At 43.4% G+C, this 26,626-nt stretch overlaps 1 protein-coding gene across 2 annotated transcripts in view; it reads right to left on the bottom strand.

The window, feature by feature from the left end:
* Nucleotides 1-10,972, bottom strand: part of rgs19 (regulator of G protein signaling 19) — a 28,400-nt gene extending 17,428 nt beyond the window's left edge. For both annotated transcript variants that reach the window (XM_069660417.1, XM_069660416.1), the window contains exon 1: nucleotides 10,745-10,972. In XM_069660417.1, coding sequence (XP_069516518.1) covers nucleotides 10,745-10,801 — 57 coding nt within the window. In that variant the 5' untranslated portion in view covers nucleotides 10,802-10,972. The remainder of the gene's footprint in view (nucleotides 1-10,744) is intronic.
* Nucleotides 10,973-26,626: the final 15,654 nt, after the last annotated feature.

Raw genomic sequence — 26,626 nt, forward strand, 5'->3', positions numbered from 1 at the left:
GAGAGATGTTTAATGCAGGAGGGGAGCCTCTTCAAACTCCTGCCCCGACATGTTAAACACTGCTAAAGCGTCACTAATGCACTGTTTAACACACACAAGCACACGCGCACACACACAAGCACACGCACACGCACACGCACACGCACACGCACACACACACGCACACACACACGCACACACATACACACACACACACACACAAGCTTCACACTCTCCTCCTTCGATTCTCTTGATCTCTCTTCATTTGCTCCTTCTTTGAAAATGTCACACACACTCCTCGTTCACACTAAAACTCTCTTGTACTTGTCAAACACACTCACACACACACACACACACACACAAACACACACACGTACAGTAAGTGGGTCTATTAATCCCGCCTTGCAGCAGTGGTGACAGATTCAAGGTTTTTCACCAGCGGGCTGCGCTGACAAACCATTTCAGCTCCAAAATTCATCCCTCTCCTCTCCTTATATGGACAAGCATGTCTAAACACACACACACACACACACACACACACACACGGAGGAGATACATGCAATTACTACTCACTACTACTCACACGTGCATTAATACACGCACAGTAGCAGACAACCACGTGTCGACAACCACACATACACCATTACTACCAAACAAGCGGACACACGTCGATGTCAAACGAGAGGATTTAAGGTGTATAGCCAAACAGTTCACTTGATTGACAGCTGAATGTTTCAGCTGAATGAGCTTCATTGAGCCTGATTCCGATCTTTTATCAGCTCTTTTTTCAGCCACAAAGCTTTCTTTCACAGCAACGAGAGCAGCGCAGCAGACAACTAACTGTGTGTCTCTCCTCCACTCCGCTGAGCTCCATATGGGTAAGAGCAGGGAATAAGCCCCGCCCACTCAGAACACCGTACAGGACAGCAAAATGCACTATAAGACCCCTTTCCCAAGGAAATTAGCGCGTTGACGAAGGTTTTTCAGACCTGGGAAGACCTGCCTATAGATGCTGATTGTCTCTTTTCCCATTGCCAGTGAAGTACACTCCTGTCTGTCTCTTCTCGGCTGCGTCACCATCATCTGACGCCACAAACACGCAACATCGGCTTTGGTGAATTAAATTAAATGAAAAAATTGTTAGCTGCAGCTACAACACGGTAAACGAGGTGCTGGTTTAGCTCAGCGGTTAAAGCGCACACCCCTCGTACAGAGGCACAGCGGTCGACGCAGCGGCCCCGGGCTCGACTCCCGACGACAATTGAATTTGAATTTATTTATTTGATAGAGACGATTTAACATAGCTTCAGTACAGAGCACGAAGCCGAGAGTTTATAGCTTTCGCTAATTTTCAACTCTCCCTAGCTGAGCCTTTTAATATACAATTTGTGTAATTGTGCAACATAAAACCACATAAACCTACAGGTATGAAAATACAGCTAAATACAGAATAATACACACATTGTATACGCCGTTATTTAAAACACAAGAAGCTGAAAATGAGCACATCTCTGGTGTGATTTGTGCCAGCTTTTGTTTTTTACGTCTGTGATTAATTTTTAAATCATGCAAAGAATAAAATCTCCCAGATGTCCACTTTTCAGGAACTGAGAAACTTCTTGTTACAGCTTGATGACGAAGCATTTTCATGTTTATCTGACAGGCTTTGGAAAGAGTTTCATCAGAGAGACAACACAGAGTTTCCTCAGTAAGCCACAGAGGGGTTATTAAATCACATAAACTTGAGTAATGAAGCGACATTCAGGACGGCCAGAGACAGAATCCAACACTATCCCTGTTTCTGCCTTAGAGTCACAACTTTTAAGAGACACAATATAACCGAACCCTGTCTGATAACGGGCACATTGAAGTGTCAGCACACAGAAAGCATTCAGCAGCAGAGCTCACCAGAGACGAGACGATTCAATGGTGGATCCCCAGTGAACGGCTGAATGAAAGAACAAACAGGTCTGTCTTTTTAGATCCTCTCGCTCGTTTGCTAACAGCTACGGCGCTTCCATCAATCAACACGTCTTCACTCCAGTAAAGGAGGAAGAGAGACGAGAGGCAGTCCAAGGCGACAGGAAAAGATGGAGAGAGCAGAAGAGAGAGAGAGAGAGGAGACAGGAAACAGGAAACAGAGTCAGAGGTATTGTGACACGCAGCTTCTTGGTTTCTTTATGAAACTTGATGAATCAGACCTGGTGTCTACACACACACACACACACACCCACACACACACACACACACACACACACACACACACACAGCAACCCAACCCTAGCCATCAGGGGCGCATGAGCCTTTTCATGCCATGATGGCTTACAGAGAAAAGCGCCTAAAACCAGCATTTACATTCCTTCTTCATCCAAACTTGGACACCTCTGGAGTCCAGTCTGGACTTGTCGACTTCTCGCTCTTTCACAACACAAAGCTTCACAAAACCCGCTACACATCCTCCACGATACCTAAATGCTCCAGGCGTGCATGCATCACTCAGCGACATCATCTTTCTGCTTAATCTCTGACAGTCAGAGCGGTTAAAAGAGAGTGAGAAGTTAAAAGAGAGAGCTGCAGACTCTGAGATAACACTTGAGGGGAAGGTTAACCTCAACTTCATGAGAGACGTGTGGGATGATCTGAAACTCATTCATGTGTGGCTGTGTGCCTAATCGCAGGTTGGTAGGGTTGACCGATGTGCCTCACAGCTTCAAAGCTTCTATCTTTACGGTATCAATGTCCAAATCAGTATTTAAATGATGCAGGCTTTGTGACGAATATATCTCGTACCCCTTTCCCACCGAAGTTAGCGCGTTAACGCAGGTTTTTCAGACCCGGGACGACCCGCTAATAAATGCTGATTGTTTCGTTTCCTCAGTGGAGTATCCTCCTGTCAGCCTCTTCTCTGCTGCGTCACCGTCTGACGTCACAAACGCGCCGGAGACAGGGTTAGTAACCAGTGAAGATGTTACGGTGGTTCGGTCTTTATTGTATCTATTACTCATTCAGTCTGTTTATCAAACTCGGCGGTGACAAATTTGGAACGATGTTGGAGCGCTGCTCGGACGGAGGCGGGCGGAGTTTGTAGCTGAGATGACGAGGAGTCGCAGCATCTCGCTGGAAAGGAGGCGGAGATTAACGTGTCAGCACGGGTTTTGTGTTCCCATTAATGCCGATCGGAGCCGAGGCGATAATTACCCGGGTCTACTGCAGAGTCATGTGACCCGGGTCTGAATGCTGATTGTAACCTTTCCTATTAAGCAAAACAGCCGGGTGTTAGCGTGTTCTTGGACCAGTGGGAAAGCGGCTTCTGACTGCTTGCTCTGCCTCTTCATCCCTTTCAGAGCTCTAACTTCTTACGCCCCTAATGGATCTACTTGGCCAAACACACCTTTCACACCAGGTGTAGCCAGCTTCAACCAATATAGTGCAAATGCAGTTTTGCAGTAGTTCTGCATTTTTACCAGGGAGAGTCGAGTTCAAGTTCTAGTAAAGTTTATCTTCATAATCTAGACTTCCTGCTGGGCATGAAGGTTCAGCCCTTAGCGCCATAACTTACTCATTTCCTGTGGGTAAACTGTGTAGGTGTAATGTTCATTTGTCATACAGTGAATGTTTGAGTTTCCTGGTGTTGGATCACTTCAATGAACCTCTTACGACCAACTTGTCATTGAGTGATTGCACAAACAACGATATTGTAACCACAAGGCTCCTGTGTTCTAACCAGCATCTCTGTAGTTCCCTTAACAGCAAACCTTGCATAACGAAAAAATCAGATAAAGGAAAAAGAAAAGTAAAAGTATGAACGAGAGAGAAAGAGGCGCGTAGGAAGACGGGGGCTGAGAGAGTGAAGGAATTCTGGGGAGTGGGAGTAGGAAGCAGGGATAGAGAGAGGGGGAGATGAGAGGGGGAAAGTGGGTGAGAGGCTGACTTAATGAGAGGGGGAAAAAAGAGTCGGGAATGGGAGGAATGGGAAGAGCGAGATAAGAAAACAAGTGAGAGAGAGAGAGAGAGAGAGAGAGAGAGAGAGAGTAAAAGATACAAGGCAAATAACGTGAGCGAGATGGGGGAGGGGGGGAGAGAAATGACAAACAGACATGAGGGAGACACGCTGACAGCAGTTATAAATAGTCAACAGAGACATGTGGAAATTAAATGACAGTTTAATTTAGGAGACTGATTGGGGGGGGGGCACAACATATCACGTACAGTAGAGCCAAAAGAGGGGATCGTTGATGATAACAAAATCAATATTTGAAAATCACAAATTGTTAAAGTGATCATCTCGAAGATTTTCATGTGAATAAAAGTTTGTTGCTGAATGAGGTAACACGATGGTGGCTGAGCCTCCGGCCCACTGATGACAGACTTTGTACGTGCAGTATTACAGACTGTGTGTTAGTGACGCGTTCTCCATCTGCCAGCAGTGGTTGGTCTGCCAGAGAGGGTGGGCGGAGCTAAACAGTAATCTACTATGGCTGAACAAACAAAGAAAAGATGGATGACTACAGATACAACTTCAACAAGAAGTGAAAATCCAAAGAAGAAGAAACAAACTCGACGCTCAGATGAAGCAAACAGTCTGAAAAGGAAAGCGACCGTCAGCCAGGAAAATCAAGAGTTACAACCGGAGCCAACCGTGGACGTCACACATGCAGCACTGTGTGGATATCTGGGAAGTGTTCTCCTGTAATTACAGTTTATCGCCATAGGAACCGCCAAAGAGAACGAGACTGAATCTTTGAGATTATCACTTTAAATTCAGCTAAAATAAAAAAATATGTTTTTAAAATGTAGTAAAAGCCTTGAGAGAAGTCATTTTTAGCTCAGTTCACTGGGGTTCAGCTAAACCAACAAAAGGACTCTGACCAGGACTGGTGCAAAAAATAACTTGAGGACATCCTCAAACTGAAATGGAGACGAAGGAAAGTTTTTTGTTGTAAATGTAAGCAGTATATTATTTCTAATATTTCAACCAAGCTGTTTAAGTTATGTAAACATTTCTGTGACAGTGGAGCAAAGAGATAAAAAGATGAACACACAGAGGAAAGGCAAGAAAATACATTTAAAGGACAGAGAGAAGATAAGGAGCAGTTGGTTTACCAGGACGTCCGTCATGTCGAGAGGGCGGGCAGTCGGTTAGTGTGTGAGTCGTCAGCGATGTTAGCAGGCCGGACACATGCATGTCATCCCCCCTTCTGCCTCGGACCTCTCCTTTGTAGACACACGTGCGCACACACACATACAAGCACGCACACACACGGGAATGCCCATATGCACGTGCAACAGAGGGTTCACGCAAGTATGATGCAAGGAAGCGTGATACATATGCATTAAAAAAAATACATGAACATGTGATAGTTACGGGCCAAACACAGGCGTGTTAAAGCAAACACACACAGCACACGCAAACACAAATGAAATGCACCAAACGTTCCAGATGGATTTACATTCATCCACAACGTAAGAGGTGTACACAGGCAGCAGCACACACACACACACACACACACACACACACACACACACACACAAGGAGAGAAAAAAGGCCATAGTGAGTGTGTGTATCAATCATGCACCCTTTGGATCCATCCCTGGTGGACCCCTCATCTATGACACAATACTCATACAAGACATTTTCAGAAATCTGAAAAACGTTGGACGTTTAAATCCAAATATTTAACAAAATTCAAAGTAAGAAAAAGCAAATCAGAGAGTTTCCTCGTGCAAACATTCTGAGGATGTCCTAACAAGATTAAGACTAAAGAGCTGCAGGGCTGCTTCCTCTGCAGGCTGCCTCTTGGCATGCCACTGCTGCTTCCTTGAAATGAAGATGTGTGTTACTTTCACACTCAGCTACTCAAATGACTCGTATTGTCCCTGAATGAAGTGGATGCTCGTGAGGGGAAAACCCAAGTTCCAGTGAGCTCCATGCAGCGAGATGCACATTCAGGTAAAGGAGAGAACTGCTTCAGATTGATATTCAGTACCAGCAGATATAATGAGTATTTATACTGGGAGAAAAAAGGTTGGACCTGTGCATTACTGGCCAAAACACCATTAACTACTGGGCCAACACAGAGCTTCACACCCCTTCACATTGGACCAAAGCAGGACACCAAATATCAAATCACTTGCTGCCTAACATGTCCCACCCACTGAGGTGCCATTGTAACAAGATAATCAATGTTATTACTTCACCTGTCAGTGGTTATGATGCTATGGCTGATCGGTGTAAGTGAATGATGGATAGAACCATGGCTTCAACATCAGTTCATACTGGACTGAACCAGGACACCACCTGAACCGGGTCACAAAACTATGTAGCCTAACGCTGGACCAACTCAGAGCTGGTTTGGTCTCATATGACCCAGTGTCTTATAATTCTGGACCAAGCCAGGGGTAAATCCCCAAACACCCCTCAACCAAGCAAGGGATAAAACACCACAAAATACTGGACTAGAACATGACTATGACAGCAGTTTATATGGGAACTTACGAGGGCTAGAACAACCAGGAGTAACGGACAATGACTAAATCAAAAATACATACACTTGACCAAGTAAGGGATAAAGTACTGGCAAATTTTGGACCAGAAAATGACTTCAACACTGAAGCAGACCAGAGCTTAAACACTAGTTAATCTTGGATCAACCCAGGGTTAGATGATTTGTGAATACTGAACCAGTACATGACTAAGATATCAGTGAATGATAGATTAAGACCTTGGCTTCAACATAAATTATTTCATATTGGACCAGTTCAGAGCTTCAAAACGGGGTCATATTGGACCAAGCCAGGGATAAAGGAGCCATCATTCTGAACCAAACCAAGGCTAAATCACCACTGACCCCTCAACAAAACAAGGGATAAAATAACACTAAATACTGGACAAGACCCTGGCTAAATCATAAATAACATTTGACCAAGCAAGGGATAAAGCACCGGCAAATTTTGGACCAGAAAATTACTTTAACTCTGAATACACTGGACCAGACCAGAGCTTAAACACCAGTTAATCTCGGATCAACTCAGGGTCAGATCATATGTGCATGTTGGACATGTTAAAGACCATTGAATAGTGGACAAAAACGTAAACACTAGAGAAGAACGTTATACATTATAAATAATGCTCAAATGGGTTTTCACAGGGACAGACATGTCAACACTGTCGCACAAAAACAAGTTTCTCCAACATGCAATCTAAAAACAAAAAAACAGTTTCAAGATGCAGAACACAAGGACCAGATGTACAGAAAACCAACAGCGTGTGCTCAGCAAAGCTTTCCTTCATAAATAAGAGATAAAAAGTGGAGTTTGGGGATTTTACACAGCAGCTGCCCTTCACAAAGTTACCCCTCGGGTTCGTTTTCCTTTGAAATCCTCCTCAAGTGAGTAACTGAATTTCACATAGAAACCATGAGACAGAGATTAGGGGCAAGGTTGTTGCTCATCATGCCAATTAGTTTCAATAAGTGGAGCTAATGATGCTAAGAAGTCCTTCTGGAGAAATAGCGAGGACTAATTCAGGGACTCTGGCCTCAAACCCGACAAGTGTGGCTGCAAACAAGAGTTCATAAGCAGAGGTTTACTGTTAGTGTACTTATCAGCCATATTGTTCCAACATTGACATGGCCCTGTACAAGCTGAGAATCCCTCCCAACTCGATGGGATCCTTTTAAAATCCAACCAGATACAATGTAATGAGTTTTTAAAAATCGCAGTTCCCGTTTAAAACATCAAGAGTGACCGTAAAAACCACCAGACACTTGTCACACAGCATGACAGTGAAGACCAAAACACTCGGGAGAAAGGCTCTAACATAGAAAAACACAAAGACACATCACTGCAGCAGAGGTGGGCAGACAGACAGAAACAATAAGAAAAGACAAAGGGGAGACAGGAGGTGGAAAGAAAGAGGGAAGGCGATGACCAACTTAAAAAAAAAAAGAGGAAGCAAGCAACAGACACAATGAAGAAAGAGGCAGGAAGAGGAAGTGTGTACCAACTGGCAACAAGAAGTAGGAAAAAAGTCAGTATACAAGAGGTGGTATGTTCCCTGATCTCACGGTTGGGACCCCAAATTAACTACAGACTTCTGCGGGTTGATACTGTTGATCCTGGTTTCCACGGTAACAATCCCCAAATATATGACAGGTCATATAGAGGCGTTTGATTTCTGAGGGCGTTTTCTACACCAAGCTGTTCAAACGTTTCCTCTTTGCTTTTGTGATTCACGTGAGACAAAGAAAACTTCATATTTTACAGCAACAAATCTCCCCCACAACTTCACATAAATCTCATTTGTCTTTCAAGAGGATTTCTGAGTGTTGTAACACGAACCGGCTACAGGAAAGGACCCCTAAAACATGAGGATTTACGGGGATAAACAGAGATGGATGTTGACATTTGATAGCCAGGGGCTCCACATGTACGGACACACCAAATAGGAAACAGAAGAAACGTAAAGAGCTGTATTTTAAGTGTGAGACCTCCTTCAACCTTTACCTCTGATTTCAAAAGCACCTTCCTGTGCAGCACCTTCAACGTCGTGATTCATGAAAGGGCATTAACGACACAATGAATGGATGAACAGGCCGGCAGAGTGCATTAACTTGACAACACACTCGTTTCTGCTTTTTTGTGTCTCTTCCTCTTTAAAGCGCCTAGCTGGAGGCTACACCTTATACGGTCATAAACTGGAATGATGTAAGTCCCAATAGGAATATCAGTGTTATAGTTTATATTTAATGTGCCATACTAAAGAATGTATACAATGGGACCATGGCTTGGCTGCTGTTGGACTGGCATGTGAACTTCAGAGAGTCAGTTTATACCCTAAACATACCATGAAGTACAGCAAGGTCACTGTCAACTACAAACCACAAAGACTCAACTCATACTTAAAGTATAGTAAAAGAATAATACAGTAATTTTGTCTTAAAACTCCCAAATATCAGCTGATCTCAGGTTTTTAATGAGCCAAAGATCTGTAAGAAACATGTTAGGGTCTCAGAGACTGTGTAGGTCGAGCTCAATCAATGCAATCTGCAATAGCCTATTTCTTCTTCAGGTGTCAGTTCAAAATACACAATACCTAACCAAACCATGCTCAAAGTCTGGGAAGTCTCGGGAAGAACTAGAACAGTACTTCAAATAATGTTTCATGTAAAACAACCAATATTTACTTTTATGGAAAAAGATGCATACCTCCAACTACTGTATCCGTGTGTGTAGTGAATAGCATTACATCAAGTAAATAGTCAATGTTTGGGGTTGCGTGAGTGAAAATAAAGAATCATCTTATCGGCCTGTCATTTTGCACAAATGTCTATTTTTGGCCAACGCAGATGTTTTGATATAAAGCCGACAGACGATGTGCCGTACTTATTTTAAAGGTTAAAGTTGGAGTCCAACGGTCGCTAGCAGGTAACATTCATTTGAATGTGGTTGACGCAGCCTGTACAAGAAACTGCTCAAGCTAACATATTACCAGCTAGCAAGCTAGTAAAGTCGCCAAATTAAATTTTAAAAATGCACATCATCTACTGAATCTGTCACAAATAACAGCGACAGGGTCTGAGCCACTTTTTATTTTACAATTTTATTCGCCACTATAGAATAAAGTGAATAAAGTAAGAGAAAATGAGCTAAAAGAGCGAGCTAGCATAGCATCCGGCTATTTTAACATCTGCATTGCGATAATACTGTCAGACATGGCGCCAACACCAGAAGCTAGCCATCAAGCTAACAAATTACCAGCTAGCAAGCTAGTAAACTCGCTTAGTCATACAAAAAAACATCAAACAACTACATCATTTCCTGATTACGTGTCACAGCGACAGCAACAGGCGCTGAGCTGTGCAATATTTTAGCCACTGAAGAATAAGCCTAAGTCAAAGAAAATTAGCTAAAATAGCTAGCTAGCATAGCTTCCCTTGACTTTCCAATCTGCATCGCAATAATACGGTCAGACGTACGCATAGTAAAAACCATTGCAGTTGGCTGACAAAAAAAACTATTTGCAGTTAAATAAAAGTTGATAAAGAAACAGGAACGTATTGCCGATTCAGTTTACCCAAAGAAACACATCCAAAAATTGCTCTCATTCATTGAAATGAATGATGTTTGGTGTAATTGTCAAACATGCTAGCCTATCATGGGCCTTTAAAAATTACCTGTTACAACTTTACCGTTCTCCCCTACAAACCGTGTCTTTGAATGGTACATTCAAGAAACGTCAGTTTGTAACGACTAACAGGTAACTGCTTTCCAAACTCAAAGACATGACAACTGAAGTGACTGAAACATAGAGGACGAAAACATATGAAAGTAAGACAACCCTGTCTTCGCCTTTAGTTTTCAACGAGTAAGCGGTTTGTGTGTTTTAAGCGTGTCCTGTTTTAAGTTACAGAAAAGAGCAGCTGGAGACGGAGCGTTAGACTAAACACACTCCGGCTGGTGTCGTTAAGAAAAGACAGAGAAAAAGACGAAAAGGAGACAAGACCTCCTCTTTTGCCCAAAGACTGCCTGCCTGCTGCCCATTCTTGACAAGGAAACAAGGAGGTAAGAAAGGACAGAAGGGAAGGAGGGGAGGGAAGGAAGGAGGGAGGGAGGGAATCACGGAGACCGACCTTTTCCTCAACACCGCGGAGCGAGGAAAAGCCCCGCCGCTGAATGAAGACCAGGGAGGGGGGAAACAAACTGAAACCAGCTCCCCTCCCCTCCCCGTGTTCAAGCTCGTTCCTGCAGCCGATCAGATACTTACAATCTTGGCATTAATAAGGTCCGGAGGGCGGTATCCGCTGCGCTTTCGGAGGCACATCCGTGTGCTTTTTTTCTTCCTCTGCCGCTCCGCTCCGGAGGGGGGGCGGTTGGTGCGTGGATTTTTTAAAATTTATTTTTCTAAATATCCTGCCGCCGCCGCTGTATCGGAAGAAGGAGAAGAAGAAGGAGTCCGCCTCCTCCCCCCTTCTGCTGCTCTCCTCCTGCTCGGGTTTTTCCCAGAGAGAGAGAGTGATAGAGAGACACCTAGAAAGAGTGTGTTTGGGAGAGAGAGCGAGAAAGAGACGCCCTGACGGACAGAGGAAACAGAGCGCATGCGCTGATTCACATGTTCATACAAGCAGGAGGAGACCCGGAGTTGTCTTTAATAAAACTTTATAGTCTTTTGTTTAGTGTAACTTTACATGCCTCTTATAGCCACATATTATTCTATGCCCCCAATTAAAAACAGGCTTAAATGTTTTATTATTTTACATATTTAGCCTTCGTTTTATGAAAGGCAACTTTACTGTTATGCAGATGTTCATATGTAAGTCATATCAGTATGATACAGGCGGCATATTTGCAGTTTAAAATGAGAACAAAATAATTGAAATGTTCCTGTGACTTAACAACAACAACATCAATGCAACATATCACAATAAAAAACTTTTATTTTTCATTTATTCAACCTTAAATAATTGACTTTATAACAGAACATAATATTGCAACAATACTCCTAATGTTTATAATAGCTCGGTGTAAGTTTTCAGGGCAAGCAAAGAAGTCAAGTGATCACAAAGGTTCAGCATTATTCTGCTTAGCGTACAAACCACAGACTGGTCAAAGATTCAAACCACTCTTCTCCTGCAGAGGAAGATCTAGAATAAAGGATACTAAAAGTTTTACAGCTAGATTTACATCATGTTCTTTACGGGTGAATGAATGCAGTCCACCACAGAAATCAATGATACAGTCCTCCTAAAAAACAGCAGACGCTCTATACTCTGGGTCCTTCTTTTTAGAAGTCACGTCCTCAAACTTACGTTGAGATCCAGTGTGATTAACTACAGCAGCCATCAATGCTTTTATTATCCGAGAGCTTATTCTGAGAAATTTCATACATCCATATTTCCTGGTTTGTAAGCAGATGATGTTGCATGTGACTTTGCAATTCTTGCTAATTAAAAGACATGAAATACATTCACTCAGTGAGTCTCAGTGAGAGTAACAGAGGAGCAATTTAACAGTGACTAAAGCTCAAAGGACAAAGAAGTTCAGGGTGAAAATGCTCAGTAAAACCTGTGTGAGCTGTATACATGAAGTATAATCTGCCCAATAAATGTCCAAAACTCAAAGACTGTATTTGTTGCAGTAACGACTCCCACAGAGGATCTATTTCTTTTGCTTTTTGGTCATAAAATAAGACTATACTTTTAAGTTTTAAATGTGAAATGTTTCAGTTTTGATAGGAAACAGTTGATGGGTTTCAGTGAGCAGCTGCTCTGAAATATATGAATGGACTGAGACCAACAGGAGGGGGCGCCATACACCAAGGAGAGAGAGACAGAGCGAGCGAGGGGAGGCCGGGGTGCGGGTGCATCATCAATCAAACCATGACCGAAACATTGAGCAGTTTATGAATCGTTTTAACGCTGTAGACGTTTGCATTTCACCCTGTAGATTCTTATAAATAACAAGTTCTACTATCATTCTGGCACTTCCTGTATGGTTTCTACCAGCACACAAAAGCACTCCTTAGTAAAAGATTGTCCCAAACAAAAAAGCAATCTAATGTCAAAAATAAACACGTCTCAGAAATGTATTTACATGACTATGAAGTCCATCCCAAGTCACCGCCAAATGAACGTCCGTTTCTTCACACACAACCCTCCAATGATTGTCCTGGTGTTGCAGTGACACCGTCAGGGTGACATTTCACCTCCGTTGACCCTGCTCTCTTAAAAGGTCAGGGTTTTGACGTTTAGAAATACCCAGCAGATGACGTTAAATATTGCAGGTAAACTCTGTTTTTCCGGACAGTAAATGGCATTAGTCACCACTATGGTATGTTATCAGAAGCTAACCTTTGTTCGGTGACACAACTCTGACAAGTCTCCTCTGAGATGTGTACAAGGTGGGAAGTCTTATGAAGTGCATTTCCCCTGCCTAATGCGTATCTGCTGCTTTGTGCGTAGGTGACATTAAACCGTTAGATGAGGCCTTGCTTTATTGTAAAGCTCATTAATACAACAACACAGTGCAAATACACAGCATCACGTGTGACTCAATCTGAATCAGAATGTTAATGTCTGAAATCCTCTCAAATGAACCAAAGAGTTGTGAAGTGTAGAAAACATGTGGCTGTCTTTGCTGTTGAAATGGTATAAACTGTACCTGCCACATGTTGAATGCCCCCTGCAGTGCTCTCTGTCACCACAAGGGGGCACTGAAGCTGCATGTCAAGCTGTCCAGACGCCCAGCTTTTTAAGGTTATGCAGATGGTCTGCTTTGTGCAGACAGATATTGACCAACAGTTGCATTAGAATGCATTTGCTCCCTCTACTGCAAACATTAGATTTGTCCCCAAAGAACCCGACCTGAGTGCAGTTTGTGTTGTTGTTATCAGTCGATAATCCAGGCGAGGCCGACTCACTCTGTGACATTTTGTCTCAGCTACACTCTGACTCACATTCGCAGGTATTACAACTTTAGAGCTGCAGACACGAAGGTAATCTTATAACAGTTAGTTACACTGGGGGAATAAGGCCTTGATTTCTCGGGCCTGCTCAGGGCCGGCTGTTAACAAAAGTTAATTATGCATTTCATCACACGTGTCCTAAAGGATGGAGAGAGACTGGACAAGTTTACAAATCAGCACAAGGCAGAGGATTGTGCAACTCAAAGGGAAGGAAAGAGACACAAACTGTGTTATAGGATGTATTATGTAAGGCGCTGCAGGTCAAAGAAAGATACAGGCAGGTACAAGGAGAGTTGGTACAAAATAATTCTCTGACTACTGAGATATTAATAGAGACCAATTTAATGAGGCAGAAAGATTGAGCTAAGGGTGCCTGAAATATGTTATCATTCAAAAGGCTGCTTGAAAAAATGGTTTGGAATTTCTAATCATAGTTTTTCAACCTTGCACATTTGTGTTTGTAACTGTAGAGTTGTGAAAATGCAGCCAGAACGACAACTGGAAATATTTTCGACATCAAATACGATCCACTCGAGGTCATGCCCCGAGTATTATTAGACTTTGTTGGTGCCTAAACAGTAAATTCATCAACATTATCTGCATCACATCATGCTTTCAAAGCTACTGCAGCTGCCGTTTTTCACATGACACACGTGACTGCAGTTTCCAGGGAAATGCAGGGTAGTTGCATCTTCGGGGAACATAATACTGTATCTGCCTACAAACCCGGTGTTGCAGTCGTGTGCAGTCAGAGAACAAAAGGCACAGGTCGACAAACTAAGCTTAGAAATAGAAGCTCCAATGCAAAGTTTGCAAAACCACAGTTACAGATAGACTTTCCTGTTTTCATGTACTGCTTCTTAGAAGAAGAAGAAGGAATACTTTATTAATCCCTGAGGGGAAACTGCACGAAACACACACATGCACTAACAGGAACCAATGGACATGCATTACTGGAGAGATGTCAGAGTGAGGGGGCTGCACATGGACACCTCTCCACTTACCGGCAACAATTCCACACGTGGTCCGCAGCGGGACTTGAGCCGCCACCCTCCGGTCCTTACAGACTGAGCTGCTGTGTACCCTAAATATCATATTCCATGAACGGGGCCTGAACTAGCCGGATTCACCTCCAGTAACCGCATTAGTGTACATGTAAACAAAACCTAATTAGTCTCTGTGTGACGTCACTGGTTGTGTACATGAATTTGCTTACATAAACGCTCCTGCAATGTGTCGGGTCAAGCCGACCTGTTCAGCAGTTTAAAAATAAACACCAAACAACACCTTGTTCTGCAGGTTTTAATTACACTGAAGGGAAATGACTCATGCAGTGAGTGATTCGGAAACTACAGATGAGATCAGGCAGACTTGGCTGTGACAACCAGAATCCCTTTTGGTGTTTTACCTGCAGAGTTTGTCAGGTTGGAGTCTGGCTGGTGTGAAACCGCAAACTATGGCTGCAAAACAGGAAACACACCCACACACGACAAATCTAATGTCACATGCATTATATTTCTTCTCTCTCCACCATTTCTGCACATTTGTTTTCCAGCAGCACTCTTAATAACCCGTTACTTTAATGACTGTGTGTTTCTGGTGATCCTTTATGCTGCACTCAGCACCTAAACCCTGCTGAGAGTGGAACACAGACAGAGAGTGTAATAACCAGCAGTGGAACATTCAAATCATTTATTCAGGTAAATGTTGCAAAACCACACGGTACAAACTGCCTGACAAGGAAGATAACTCGTGCAGTTAAACCTTTATGGAAGTAAAAGTTAATTTGAACTGCTTTACATACTGTTGGGTAGTTTTATCTCCCGCAATGCACCACACTCTATAAGATTAGATCTGTCAGTGTTCAGTACATGTTCCTGCACAGGAAGTATCCAGCCTTCTGTATTTATATATACACACAGTCAAGCACAGGCATGCATGACATAACACATATAGAGTCCAAACAGCCCGACTGTATTTATATAATACACACACAGTCAGAACAAGCACACACACTGCAGCACATACACTCGCACACATACATTATAGATGTGAGTTTACAGAAGAAGTCTTCTGATCAGATCAGACGCTGGTCAACTCTTGAACTCTGCTCACAACTGAAATCTCTTTGATTCTGAATACCAATAAAAATGTAGAGAAAGAAAGAGTTTTTCTCTCTGAAGAGGTTTAAAATAAAAAGACTTATAACAGCGGAACTAAATGTTGGCCATGAGGTGCACAGATTTTAACCACTGTGTCCTGTTCATCCCTGCAATGTAGCCCAGAAGGGAGTCAGCTTTATATAAGGCAAAACGAGAGGTACAAAAAGCAGGAGGGTGAACAGTTTGCAAAATTACGGAGGCCCTTAGCAGACATGCATCCACACATTTCATGTGTCCCAATCCAGGGGCTGCAGCCTTCGAAGGACGCCGATTGTGTCATAGAAGCGCGTCGAAGGCTGTCTCATTTCGAAGGCTCCTTCAGATGCAGCCGACAAATGCGTCTTCCTTTTCCTGGGCAGCAAAGGTTCAGGTGCGTCCTTCACAACCCAACGTATCCCAAGATGCATTGCTCGCCAATTTAAACGTGATGGTGGACTCTTACTCGGCCGAGGAATACAGTTTTTGGTTTCAACTCAATTGAATAGTTAGTGTTAAAATAATAGGTTAACTTACTCAACGTTAGTTATGCTAGCGACCTGTTGCTAGGCGACAGGAGCGACGTGTGGTGATGCATGGGTAAGGGCGGGAACAGCTGGTGATGCAAACAGGAAAACCTCTGTAGACCAGACCGTCTCATTTCAGTTCGGCTGTAAAGGTCCATGCAGGCTCTGAATGACGCATCCTCCGTGGACCGCCTCCTTCGAAGGCTGCAGCCCGTTGGGACGCAGCTTATGTTTATTTGAACTCTGGGGATAAGAGTTATCTGACGTTACGGTGGTGCAGCGTTGTTATCTGGAGATAAATAAGTCAAGATCTCAAGAAAACAAACGGAAATTACTTGTTATCAACGGGAAAACAGAGTAAATAAAATCTATGGATGCATGTCCGCTTATGGCTTCCATACATCAGACTTCTCTGCTCTGTTTTTGTGCAACCTGGGAGCCGCGCCGTTTCAAACTTCAGAAAAGTTTTCGGACTGCATTACGTGATGGTGGCATGTGAGGTGTTGACATCACAGAACAATGCCACTTGTGTACAAACAAATCATCTGCAGAGTCTGACAACAGTGTTGATTTATCAGCGTGGCTGTCCAGTTTGCTTTGTGTGTGATCATTTAAACTTTATGAAACATCTGTAATCAAAGCAGCTCAGAGTTCGTCTGCACACAGCCGGTGTTCGGGGCTGAAGTGTCTTCAGGTTCTCGGGGCTGAAAAGGGATTAAGACCGAACACCTGGCCAAACAGCATGAGAGTAAAATCAATAGAGCAGAAATTAAATTACCTGACCTCCTCTACAGACACCAATCCCCTCTGAATGGAGCTCATGATGCGGCACAAAATCAGATGACTGATGTCGCTGCCGCTCCTTCGAGAGGATCCATGGACGGTTTATTAGTGTTGTTCAAGATGTGAAAACCCCAAATCCTTGCACAAACTGTGGAGCACTTTTATGCCTGGTGGCTGAAAGCCTTCAGCTCTAAGTTAGATGATAAGAAAGTTTGTGCAGCGGCTGTTCGCTCTCTCTCGCTCTCTTTCGTAGTATGGTTCTAACGATGCAATGACAATAAAGGCATTCTGATTCTGATAGACAACAGAACATAAAACAACCGTGAACCGATTGGATTGCTACAAGTTTAAGTTACTTTTAAGGTATAAGATTTATTATAAATTTAAATTTCAAATTTATTAAGTTGCACAATTACATTACCCCTTTAAACAACGCTGAAACCATCAGTTTTGCTAAAGTAAATGTGTGTTTCAACTGGTCGTTCATCTTCCGGTGAAACACACGAAAGAATGATGCAGCAGAGAGTGAGGACGTCGTGTTTACTTGTTACTTGTGGCCATTTCACACAAACATAAAGTGAATTAATCTACATTACCTCGTCCATGGACATGAGTTCTTCCACATCAGATACATTTTTATTGGCAATGATGATAAGAAGACAACAACTCCCATGATCCTTCACTACCTTAGAAGGAAGTGGAGAAAGTGTGATGCATGGCCCTCTACGGGGTGTCCAGTTCCATAGTCTGTGTTAGGGACTAAGACAACAATACATTGAGTTTTTATTTTACCCAAAAAGAAAATCAAATGTACAAACCAAAATATCACAACTAGGCCTATAACACAGGCCAAACTAATATAACTACTTCAGCTGATGAGACCTGAAGTGTGTAACAAACAGACCTGACACAGTGAGACAAAAGGGGAACATAGAGGGGTCAAATCAAACACAAGGGGTAAACACAAAAAGGACTCTCAGTGAAACTTAATACAAAGCTAAACTAACTGAACCCAGAACCCCCCCATGACATCAGAGGTTTTGGTCTGTTCCAGCGATCTGGCTCCAGCAGAAGAGTGTTCACAGCCCTTGGCCACGCCTTTTGCTCCAACCAGGAAGTGCCATCCCCCAACAGCCAGGTAACCCAAAGGCAAAGAAATAATGATTAGAACAGAAATGTGTGTACAATCTTACAGTGTATAAATTCTTTGTGTGGTTTTGTTTGCAATCTAATGAGGTGAGAGTGCAGGTGAAGCTGGTGTTAGCGCTGTGTGGCTGTGACCATCACAGTCTGCACGGCATGCTAGTGAATAAGCTGGCCTCTGCGCAGTGTGGCCAGATGCACGATAACCATCCTGTTTGTTCGATCATTTTGCCCTTTCAAAGAAACTCACAATAAAAGTCCAGCGATGCATCCGTCACTCGCTGCATCTTTGTGCGAGCGCGGCTTGCTATGAACTCAAGTTAGACTAAATAAGTGAATGTAACTAACCAATCAATGACTGCAACTTGAAGTGTTCCGAACATTAGTGTCACTCAAAATGAATGAGTACCACATTATGCATTTTTGAGATGCTGCTAATTCATTGGGATGAGTTACGTCAGATCTCTTTGAGGATTGAGTGAAGTTACTTCTTTATTAAGTTAGACTGTTTTACAGTGCTGGTGCTCCTTTGCATGCGGCTGGTGCTCCTTCATATATTCGTTCACCCCACCACTCGGACAGCCTGAGTCCACCACTGTGTCTGTCCTGCTGCTGAAACACCTGAATTCCCCCTGTGGAGACCAATAAACATTTTCCTCTCTTATCTCACAAAAACAACCACAAATTAAATATTTTACATTCCTTTATTTATGTTTTAAAACGCTGACATCTTGGGGAAAAGTGCAGGTTTCGGAAACGCAGGTCTATCTGAGGCCATGTCTACACGAGTTCTTCCGTCTTTTGTTTCCAAAAAAACTCGTCCATGCAAGCACAGTTATAAAAAAATCCCCCTCCAAACATTGACACAAAAACACGACAGAAACGCTGTCATGAGAATGCCACACCAACAGGCGGCGATATAACCCCGTCATGCAAAGAAGAAAAAGAAAATCGTGGCCAATCAAAAGATGAAGAAGAAGAAGAAGTGCATGCCGACGCCTCGGTTCCTAGTGGACGATTAACTGGACACGTGTAAACATGTAAACATGTTAACAGTCCTGTTAGGAAGGCGTCACTGTTTTTGTCACGTCCGCCATTTTGCAAGGAATGTCGCCTCATCTGTGACGCCTCGCAAAGGAGATAACGGCGTTTACCCCGTCTACTCGTCTCCATGGAGACAGAGTTTGTAAAAGTCTTCACCCTGGCCGGAGTTTTACGAAAGATCCAAAAGGCCAAAACACAAAAGGCTACGTTATGAAAAGACACTCGTGTACGTGTGGACACGGCCAGAGTATTAATATCAGAGGAATGTAGATGTCGTGTCCAGAGAAGCATCTTTGAAATGTCTGACATGCCTGCTTTCAAACTGAGGACCACTTGAACTCGCAGGTGATGAAGTGAACAGGTTACACAACGTCAAAGAGGAGAATGTAAACCATGAAAATCACTACAATCGGAAGACCTCAGTAATATGGAGCGACTGTGTTTGACCCATGCTCTGATATGTAATGTTGAGTGCTCATTCTGTCTGACAGGAATGTTAAGGACTGCTGTGATCTACTAAATGCAGGAAGGATTACTTCTGAATCTCGCTGTGATTGCTTTCTGCTGCCTGTCGCACCTAAACATGTATTACTCCAAACAGCCTTAACTACCTGGAGAGCCACGCTAAGCTAAGTGCTATCAGGGTGACTCACTCAGACCTAACCTGTGTGTGTGTGTGTGTGTGTGTGTGTGTTTATCCTCAGGTCTTAGCTCTAAATTGATGCCAGTCCTGTGTGATCCTCCATCCTCCATTATCTCCTCCACTTTCTGTCTCAGGAGAGAGAGAGAGGGGGAGAGAGAGGAGGGGTGTATGAGCGTGTAAAAAAAGGTAGAGAGGGAAAGTTAATTACGGAAGCAAACTGGATTTTGAGAGACGGTGCAGTCAGCTGCCAAAGAGGAAGCACTTAATGGAGGTCTAGACAAAGACTGTGTGCAACATGTTTCAGTGTGGAAATCAAATCATCCTCTACACATCAGCCTCCGGACAAGTGCTCAATTAAAATGATCGTTAGCTTTTCATTTAAACGTTCTTCTGTTTCATCGCCTGAAATCACGAATGAGACTAAGACGGCTTCACAGCATGTTCCACCAGCCCCGTCTCACGGCAGCGCATGGACACGCTTCTCTTTTTAGCATGAGAGTGTTTGAAACTAATGCATTCTAATTTTAAGTATCTTCAGTTCTGACAGCATAAAAGCCTTTCCTTAACACCCCCCATTTTGTCATGTTGGCAGGAATAATGTACCATAGAATTATGTCATGGCTTTCTGCCAGAAAGCGCTCCCTCTTCAAACCAGGAGACCGCTGCTCTTGTCAAGAACTGAACACAGAGCCATGATCTTTTCCCTGAACCTGACCAAGAAGCATTTGCAGTTAGGTCGTGTTTAGGTACCAAAGCTACGTGGTTTGTGTTGGAAAATCGATTAATATTTCAGTAAACATACCGCATCTAAATTAAGCTATGTAAGAAGCAGCTTAAGGGCCCGATCGGACAGAACGCGTTTTAGCAGCTGGTAGCGGCTCTTTGTTTTCAATGAGAGGGACGCTTTTTGCGCGTTGTTTTTGCGTTGCAGAGCGCCTCACGTTTTTCTGCTCAGTTTTTCAGAAAAGGTGCACATCCAAAAACAGGCCTCTACAGGCCGGGTGCACTTCCGTTGTGTTGACTGGATTTGCAGCGTTCTTCTTTGCACGTGCTTTCTGGGTTTGTGTGTTTGTGACTTTGCATCGCTTCTGTGTTTGCAGCACGTTTTGATGTTAATGCATTTATATTGACTTTTTGCAGCATGTTTATTAATCTGCAGCGCATGTCTGTCGTTGCGTTTGTTTCGGACTTTTGCATCGTTTCTGAATTTGCAGCTTGTTTCTTCTGATGGAAATCATTTGGGCTGCTGCAGCGTGACCGCACACGAGGGACCCATATCCCAACCCCGTGTTAAGGTTTTAGATTAAACCAAAAGGTGAGGACCCAGAAGCAGACTTAGATATAAGGTTTAATTAAATAAAAGGCAAAAATGCACAAACAAAATCTAAACTCCAACAAAAGACAAAAAAGGAAAATCAAAAGACACAGCAAAACAGCCCGCTAGCTACCTGTTGCTAGGAGACAAAAACAAAACCAGGAAACAGGTATTCGAAGGGAACACAAGGAACCACGAGGAAATCAGGGGAGGCACAAAGATAATCCAAAGTAGACAGGAGGAACAAAATCACAGACATAGACTCAACTCCACAGGATGGACGACAATGAACTGGCACAGAAGGGTAGGAACACAGAGATTAAATACACACAGGGTAATCAGGGACAGGTGAGACTAATTAACACAGGTGAACACAATGAGGGCAGGGCACACAGTCTGAAAGGCGGGAAACAGAACAAGGGAAGGAAGTAAAACAAGACATGACACACAAGGGGCAAGAACTACAAAATAAAACAGGAAGTTAAACAAGACATGACATACAAGGGGGGAGAACTACAAAATAAAACAGGAACATTGGGGGCAAAACTTCGCAAGAAACATTCCTGTTTTTTCCTTTAACTTGTGTGTCAGGTCTTTCTCGTACATGACAAAGTAATAGTCTCTCTTTTTGTAAGACTCTCTGTGTGTGTGCCAAAACCAAACTGTAATCACGGAGCGGGCAGATCTGAAAAGACTGAAATTATTTTGTAGTATCTCGAGGATTTTGGAAAGCTGTTAGCGCGTGTCAGATATGAAAAGTTAAGATGGGTTAGAAGGTTTAGTTAAGCGGCTGAAATGAGCGTCGCCTTCACCGAGTCTTTTTCCAACAGCAGGTGAGGTGCAGATATCTTGATGTTATCTAAGCAGAGAAACTCGGTGTTAAAAACTTCTGGAAATAAAATCAAACGTGTCTGAATGTCGGATTGAGTGTGTTTTCTAATCTAAGTGCAGCCTGAACACTTGATCGACTGAACAGGACTCGGTACATGTTCATCATCTCATCATCCTGTAACGCTGTCGGCCCGCCGCCTCTTACACTCAGCAGGAGTCTCTGAATCACAGCCGTATGACAAGATAAAGATATGGTATGAAAAAAACCCTCTTTATACACTTTATTATCTGCAGTGTGCTGCAGAGGCCTGTAATTAAGTAATGCCAAAGTTCCTCTTCTGCTCTTCTTCTTCTTTGTCTCTTCAACATGTTATTATTGATGCGCGTGTGGCGGAAGAGAAGGCAGAGGCTGAGTCATAAAGGTGAAGCAGATAGAGAGAAGAGTGAAAGGAGGAGAGATAAGGCAGAGAGAGAGAGAGAGCGTGTCCTCTGACACGGTGATGATTGGATGGATAACGCTCGCTTTCAGCAACAGATCAATCTATCTGCATCTCTCCTCCTCCTCCCCACACTCTCATCCCGGCTTCTCAGACACAACCTTTAATTCTCTTCCTGTCTCCTTCTCTTCTTTAGCTGAAGCTAGGTGTTTACTTCACATGCTTCTCATCCACGTTTACTCACTCATGATTTGCTGTGCACACTACTTCTTGCACTGGCGTTGTATGTTGGCAGTGGATAAAGGTTGTGCGCTGTGAAATCATCCAAAATAAACAGAACACGAGGCCCAGTTTGATCTGGAACCGAACGATTCCTGTTTGGAAATCTCATCTTTGGCTGTCAGCGAATCCGTCCAACTTTTGTGCCAGTTTTTCAAATCAACACTGGATCGGATCCCCCTGATCCAGATAGACTCTGCAAGATCACCAAACCCAGAATCAAACTGTAAATCAATGTGCGTTTTTATGGACAGAAAACATGAATCAGACCTCATATATAGAAATATGATAAACAGACCCGAGACCAACGGGATGGTGTGATCTTGTCCGAGTTCACAAAGGTTTTTCTTTTTTTGAGCAACTAATATTTAAAGATAAAATCTGGAATATTTCAGTGTCGTGCTCTTCAGCGCCACCCACTGGCTATAATCAGTTATTACAGGAGCATACTTCCCAATTTAACCAGACTTATGTTTGAAGTTGTATCTGTAGTCATCCATCTTTTCTTTGTTTGTTCAGCCATAGTAGATTACTGTTTACTCTTAACGCTCGCAGAGAGTGGAAAAGCAGCCGCTTAGCTCCGCCTACCCTCTCTGGCAGACCAACCACTGCTGGCTGATGGAAAACGCGTCACTAACTGGGCGCCGCCACAGACACCCAGTCTGTAATTATACTATATACTGCAAATGCAAAGGCTTTCATCAGTGGGCCGAAGGCTCAATCACCATTGTGTTACCTCATTCGGTGAGAGATTGTGACCTTTAAGATTTGATCTAATCCAGAAGCCAAAATCTGATCTTTTAACTCGGAACAGTTTGATCGGCACCCGAGCGTTAGTAACATCGTATTGGTCCAAATATAAGAGGACCCTGATTATAAGTCGACTCCCCTTTTGTGAAGTGTTTGTGAAAAAACTTTTTAAAGACCAAATTTCTTTCAAAATTTCACTAAATCATTAAACATGGAGGTCTGTTTACAGAGCAGTCGTGAAACAGCTGGATGACAGCTCTGGTAACAGGCAGACCTTTGTTCTGTGTTTCAGTAACACACTCAAACTCTCTCCTGTCAGTCTCTGGAAGCGGCCGCTTTGAGGGCCACGGTACGGTTTTCTCTGTTAGCATCTGTTAGCTAAGACTGTTAGCATTTTTAAGACCATCTTTTTGTCACCGTCGTCTTCAGACATCACCCTCTGTGACACCGTATTTCTTTGCTGCTTCACAGTTGTTGGTTAACTTTGCCGAGTTTTGAGCCACTTTGTTCCGGACGATCCCCCTGGCTCTGTAGCTGTGAGCGACGTCTGGCCTCAGCCATGAGGGGTTCACTCACTTTACAGAGAAGAGTCGACTGTTGTGAACTTATATCGGCATTTAAAAATCTAGACCCCGAATACAAGACGACCCCTGATGTATTTCCAGGGAAAAAGACTCTTATATTCAAACCACTGTGGTAATTTACATTCCTGGTAGACGAGCTTTTAGATGCCCATTCACCCACAACAGTGCCGCCACTTTTCTTGAAAGCTGTGTCATTTTCTCAACACGGCCCATTACTGTCATCTCATGGTATCACTTCATTCCCTTCCTTTTGTATCCTCACTTCCTCTCTATTTCTCTTTGATATAAATCCATTATCCTCATCAGCTCTCCTCTCTTCACCTCATCACCTTTGTGGCCCCCTCCCCCCCCGCCTTTATCTCCCCTCTTCTTCCTGCCAAAGCTCTGCAGCATATTACGCTACATAAAACATTAATGCTGTATCTGTATGTAACAGAAACCTTGTTAATTCTGCTGAATGATCTGAAGCAGAGAACCAACCAGCACGATACGCTGAGAATTGTTCACTTCTGGCTCGTTAAATAGCGACAGTGGGCAAAAGGTTTGTTGCGTTTTTATCTCAAATTAACTCCTCCCAGCAAGGGACTGGGAGACGTCACCTTTCTCACACTTCTGTACTTGTAATCTTCTCAGCGATGGGTATTAAGAGTGCTTGAAGTTGTAGCTGGTGTTCTGTGTGTCTCTGGGGCAGAGCTGCAGAAGCCATTACAATACCAGCGCTGCCATTGGAAATTGATGCTGACTTACAAGAAAAAAAGTGGATTAAATGTGATTGTTTAGGGCAGGAAAAAGACGATTAATGAGCTGACACCACTTCGTCTTGAAAGCTGAACACTGAAGGAGTCTTAACGTAAAAACAAGATGGCCACCTTCAACCAAACTTGACTAATGCTAGCAGCAGCTCGCAGCCCTCTTGACATGGCGTACGTACGAACTTAAGACACTTCAGAGCGTAAAAGAAACACATGTAACTGCATTATTTTCAATTTGCATTCACATCTTCTAATATAGTTACCTCTCATTTTAATGTAACTTATCTGAGGTACACAATGACATTACACCTCTATGCCAAAGAGCGATAAACGTCTGGTGGAAGTGACACGGCAATCATGCGCTTAGCCTCGCCAAACCATACAAGGGTTGACTTCCAGTTTCTTGTATAACAAAATAGCTACGAAACAACCGTCCGACTCTCACAGCTGGAAATCTCACTAAATCTCTGGCGCTCAAATGAGACTTTAGAGTAAACAAACATGGCGGACGACGGGCAGGAGGAATTGGCGATGATAGTTTTCAAACTGTGGATGAAGTGGTGGAGACGGCGGCTGTACATGTGACTTTATGCTGCATGTTTGCTTTTGTCGCCATGGCTGCTGTGGTTGTGCTATCATTTGGTTCCGCGTGACCATCCACAGAGAGCGTGCTCGGCTGTCCTTGCAGTTCCCCACACACAACAGGATAATAGATCGTAAACATGTTTAAGTAATATCACTCTTAACATCCCTCACATCTGGCAGCATAACCTTCAGACACATCAAAAAATCAGGACTTTTGTCTGAAGGGGCGAATTGGGCCCAAACCCGGCTTGATTATCTTGTAGTATGTATCCCACCTTAGCTGACTGGATATTCAGCCTGACTGATTTGAGTCCACGTCCTTTGGAAGAGTCTGGAATTGGTCTCAGCATCTGGCTGTCCTTGGCACAATCGACCCTGACGCCCCTGACGGTGTGACGGCAAAACACTTCCCCTTAATATAAAGTGACCGTGACATTGCACCGACACGAGCGTAACACGTGTCCTCCTGCACATTAAACCATGGAACCAAGGACATGCTCAGCTATGTGTGTGTGTGTGTGTATGTGTGTGTGTGTGTTGCGACTGCATGCCTGTATCTATTTGTTCGTCTAATTTGGATCCAATGTTAGAAAAGAGAAGTCATTACTTCTCGTACTTGCAGCGTGTGCGTTCGTGTGATTGAGTACGAGCAGACAGGTGTGACTGAGGAGAATACTAAACAGGGCGACACAGAGCACCGTGACTGACAAAGGAAGATAAGGGCAGAGAGACTGACGCGGGAAGACAGACAGAGAGACGGAAGGAGGGATGAACGGGACGAAGAGAAACATGGCGAGAGAGCAAATGAGGAGGTGGAGAGACGGTGGAGGGAGAGAGAGAGAGCTGCCTGACAGGACAAGCCGTCAGTCTGGAAAATAGAGCCACAAACTGACACATAACTCGTCTTTTTTTATTGTTGTTGTTTTTATATGTTGTTGTTATTGTCTATTTTGTCCAAACGGGCAGACAGCACCGTGAACCAGAACTGAAGAGGTGAAAACATCCACACCTGAGCTGAACAGACGCAGAGCAGGTCGGTCAGACGGAGCAGAGCTGCTTTATTTTTCTACTAACTTTCCTGTGAAGTTTATACAATGAAGTTCTGACTTGTTTCTGTCTACAAAATCAATACATGTGAAATGCTTTGCTTTATTTATGATGCTCATGAACAATACTGCACCAAAACCTGCCTCCACACCAACACCGTGTAAGTAACTAGACTTTTGTTGGCACTCCTTGCAGCATTGAAATATATAAGAATCAGCAGGAACAACTGTTTCCAGAGACTATTCGTTCAGTTGAATCTCTCTTCTTGTTAAGTTTTGATAGAGACTTTCTTCATCAGTTATGAAGCTGGACTAGTGGCCTAAAGAC

The sequence above is a fragment of the Semicossyphus pulcher genome, unplaced genomic scaffold (assembly GCF_022749685.1).
Source record: "Semicossyphus pulcher isolate SPU_LCO1_2020_fin unplaced genomic scaffold, fSemPul1.0.p SCAF_13, whole genome shotgun sequence".
NCBI classification, from domain to species: domain Eukaryota; kingdom Metazoa; phylum Chordata; class Actinopteri; order Labriformes; family Labridae; genus Semicossyphus; species Semicossyphus pulcher.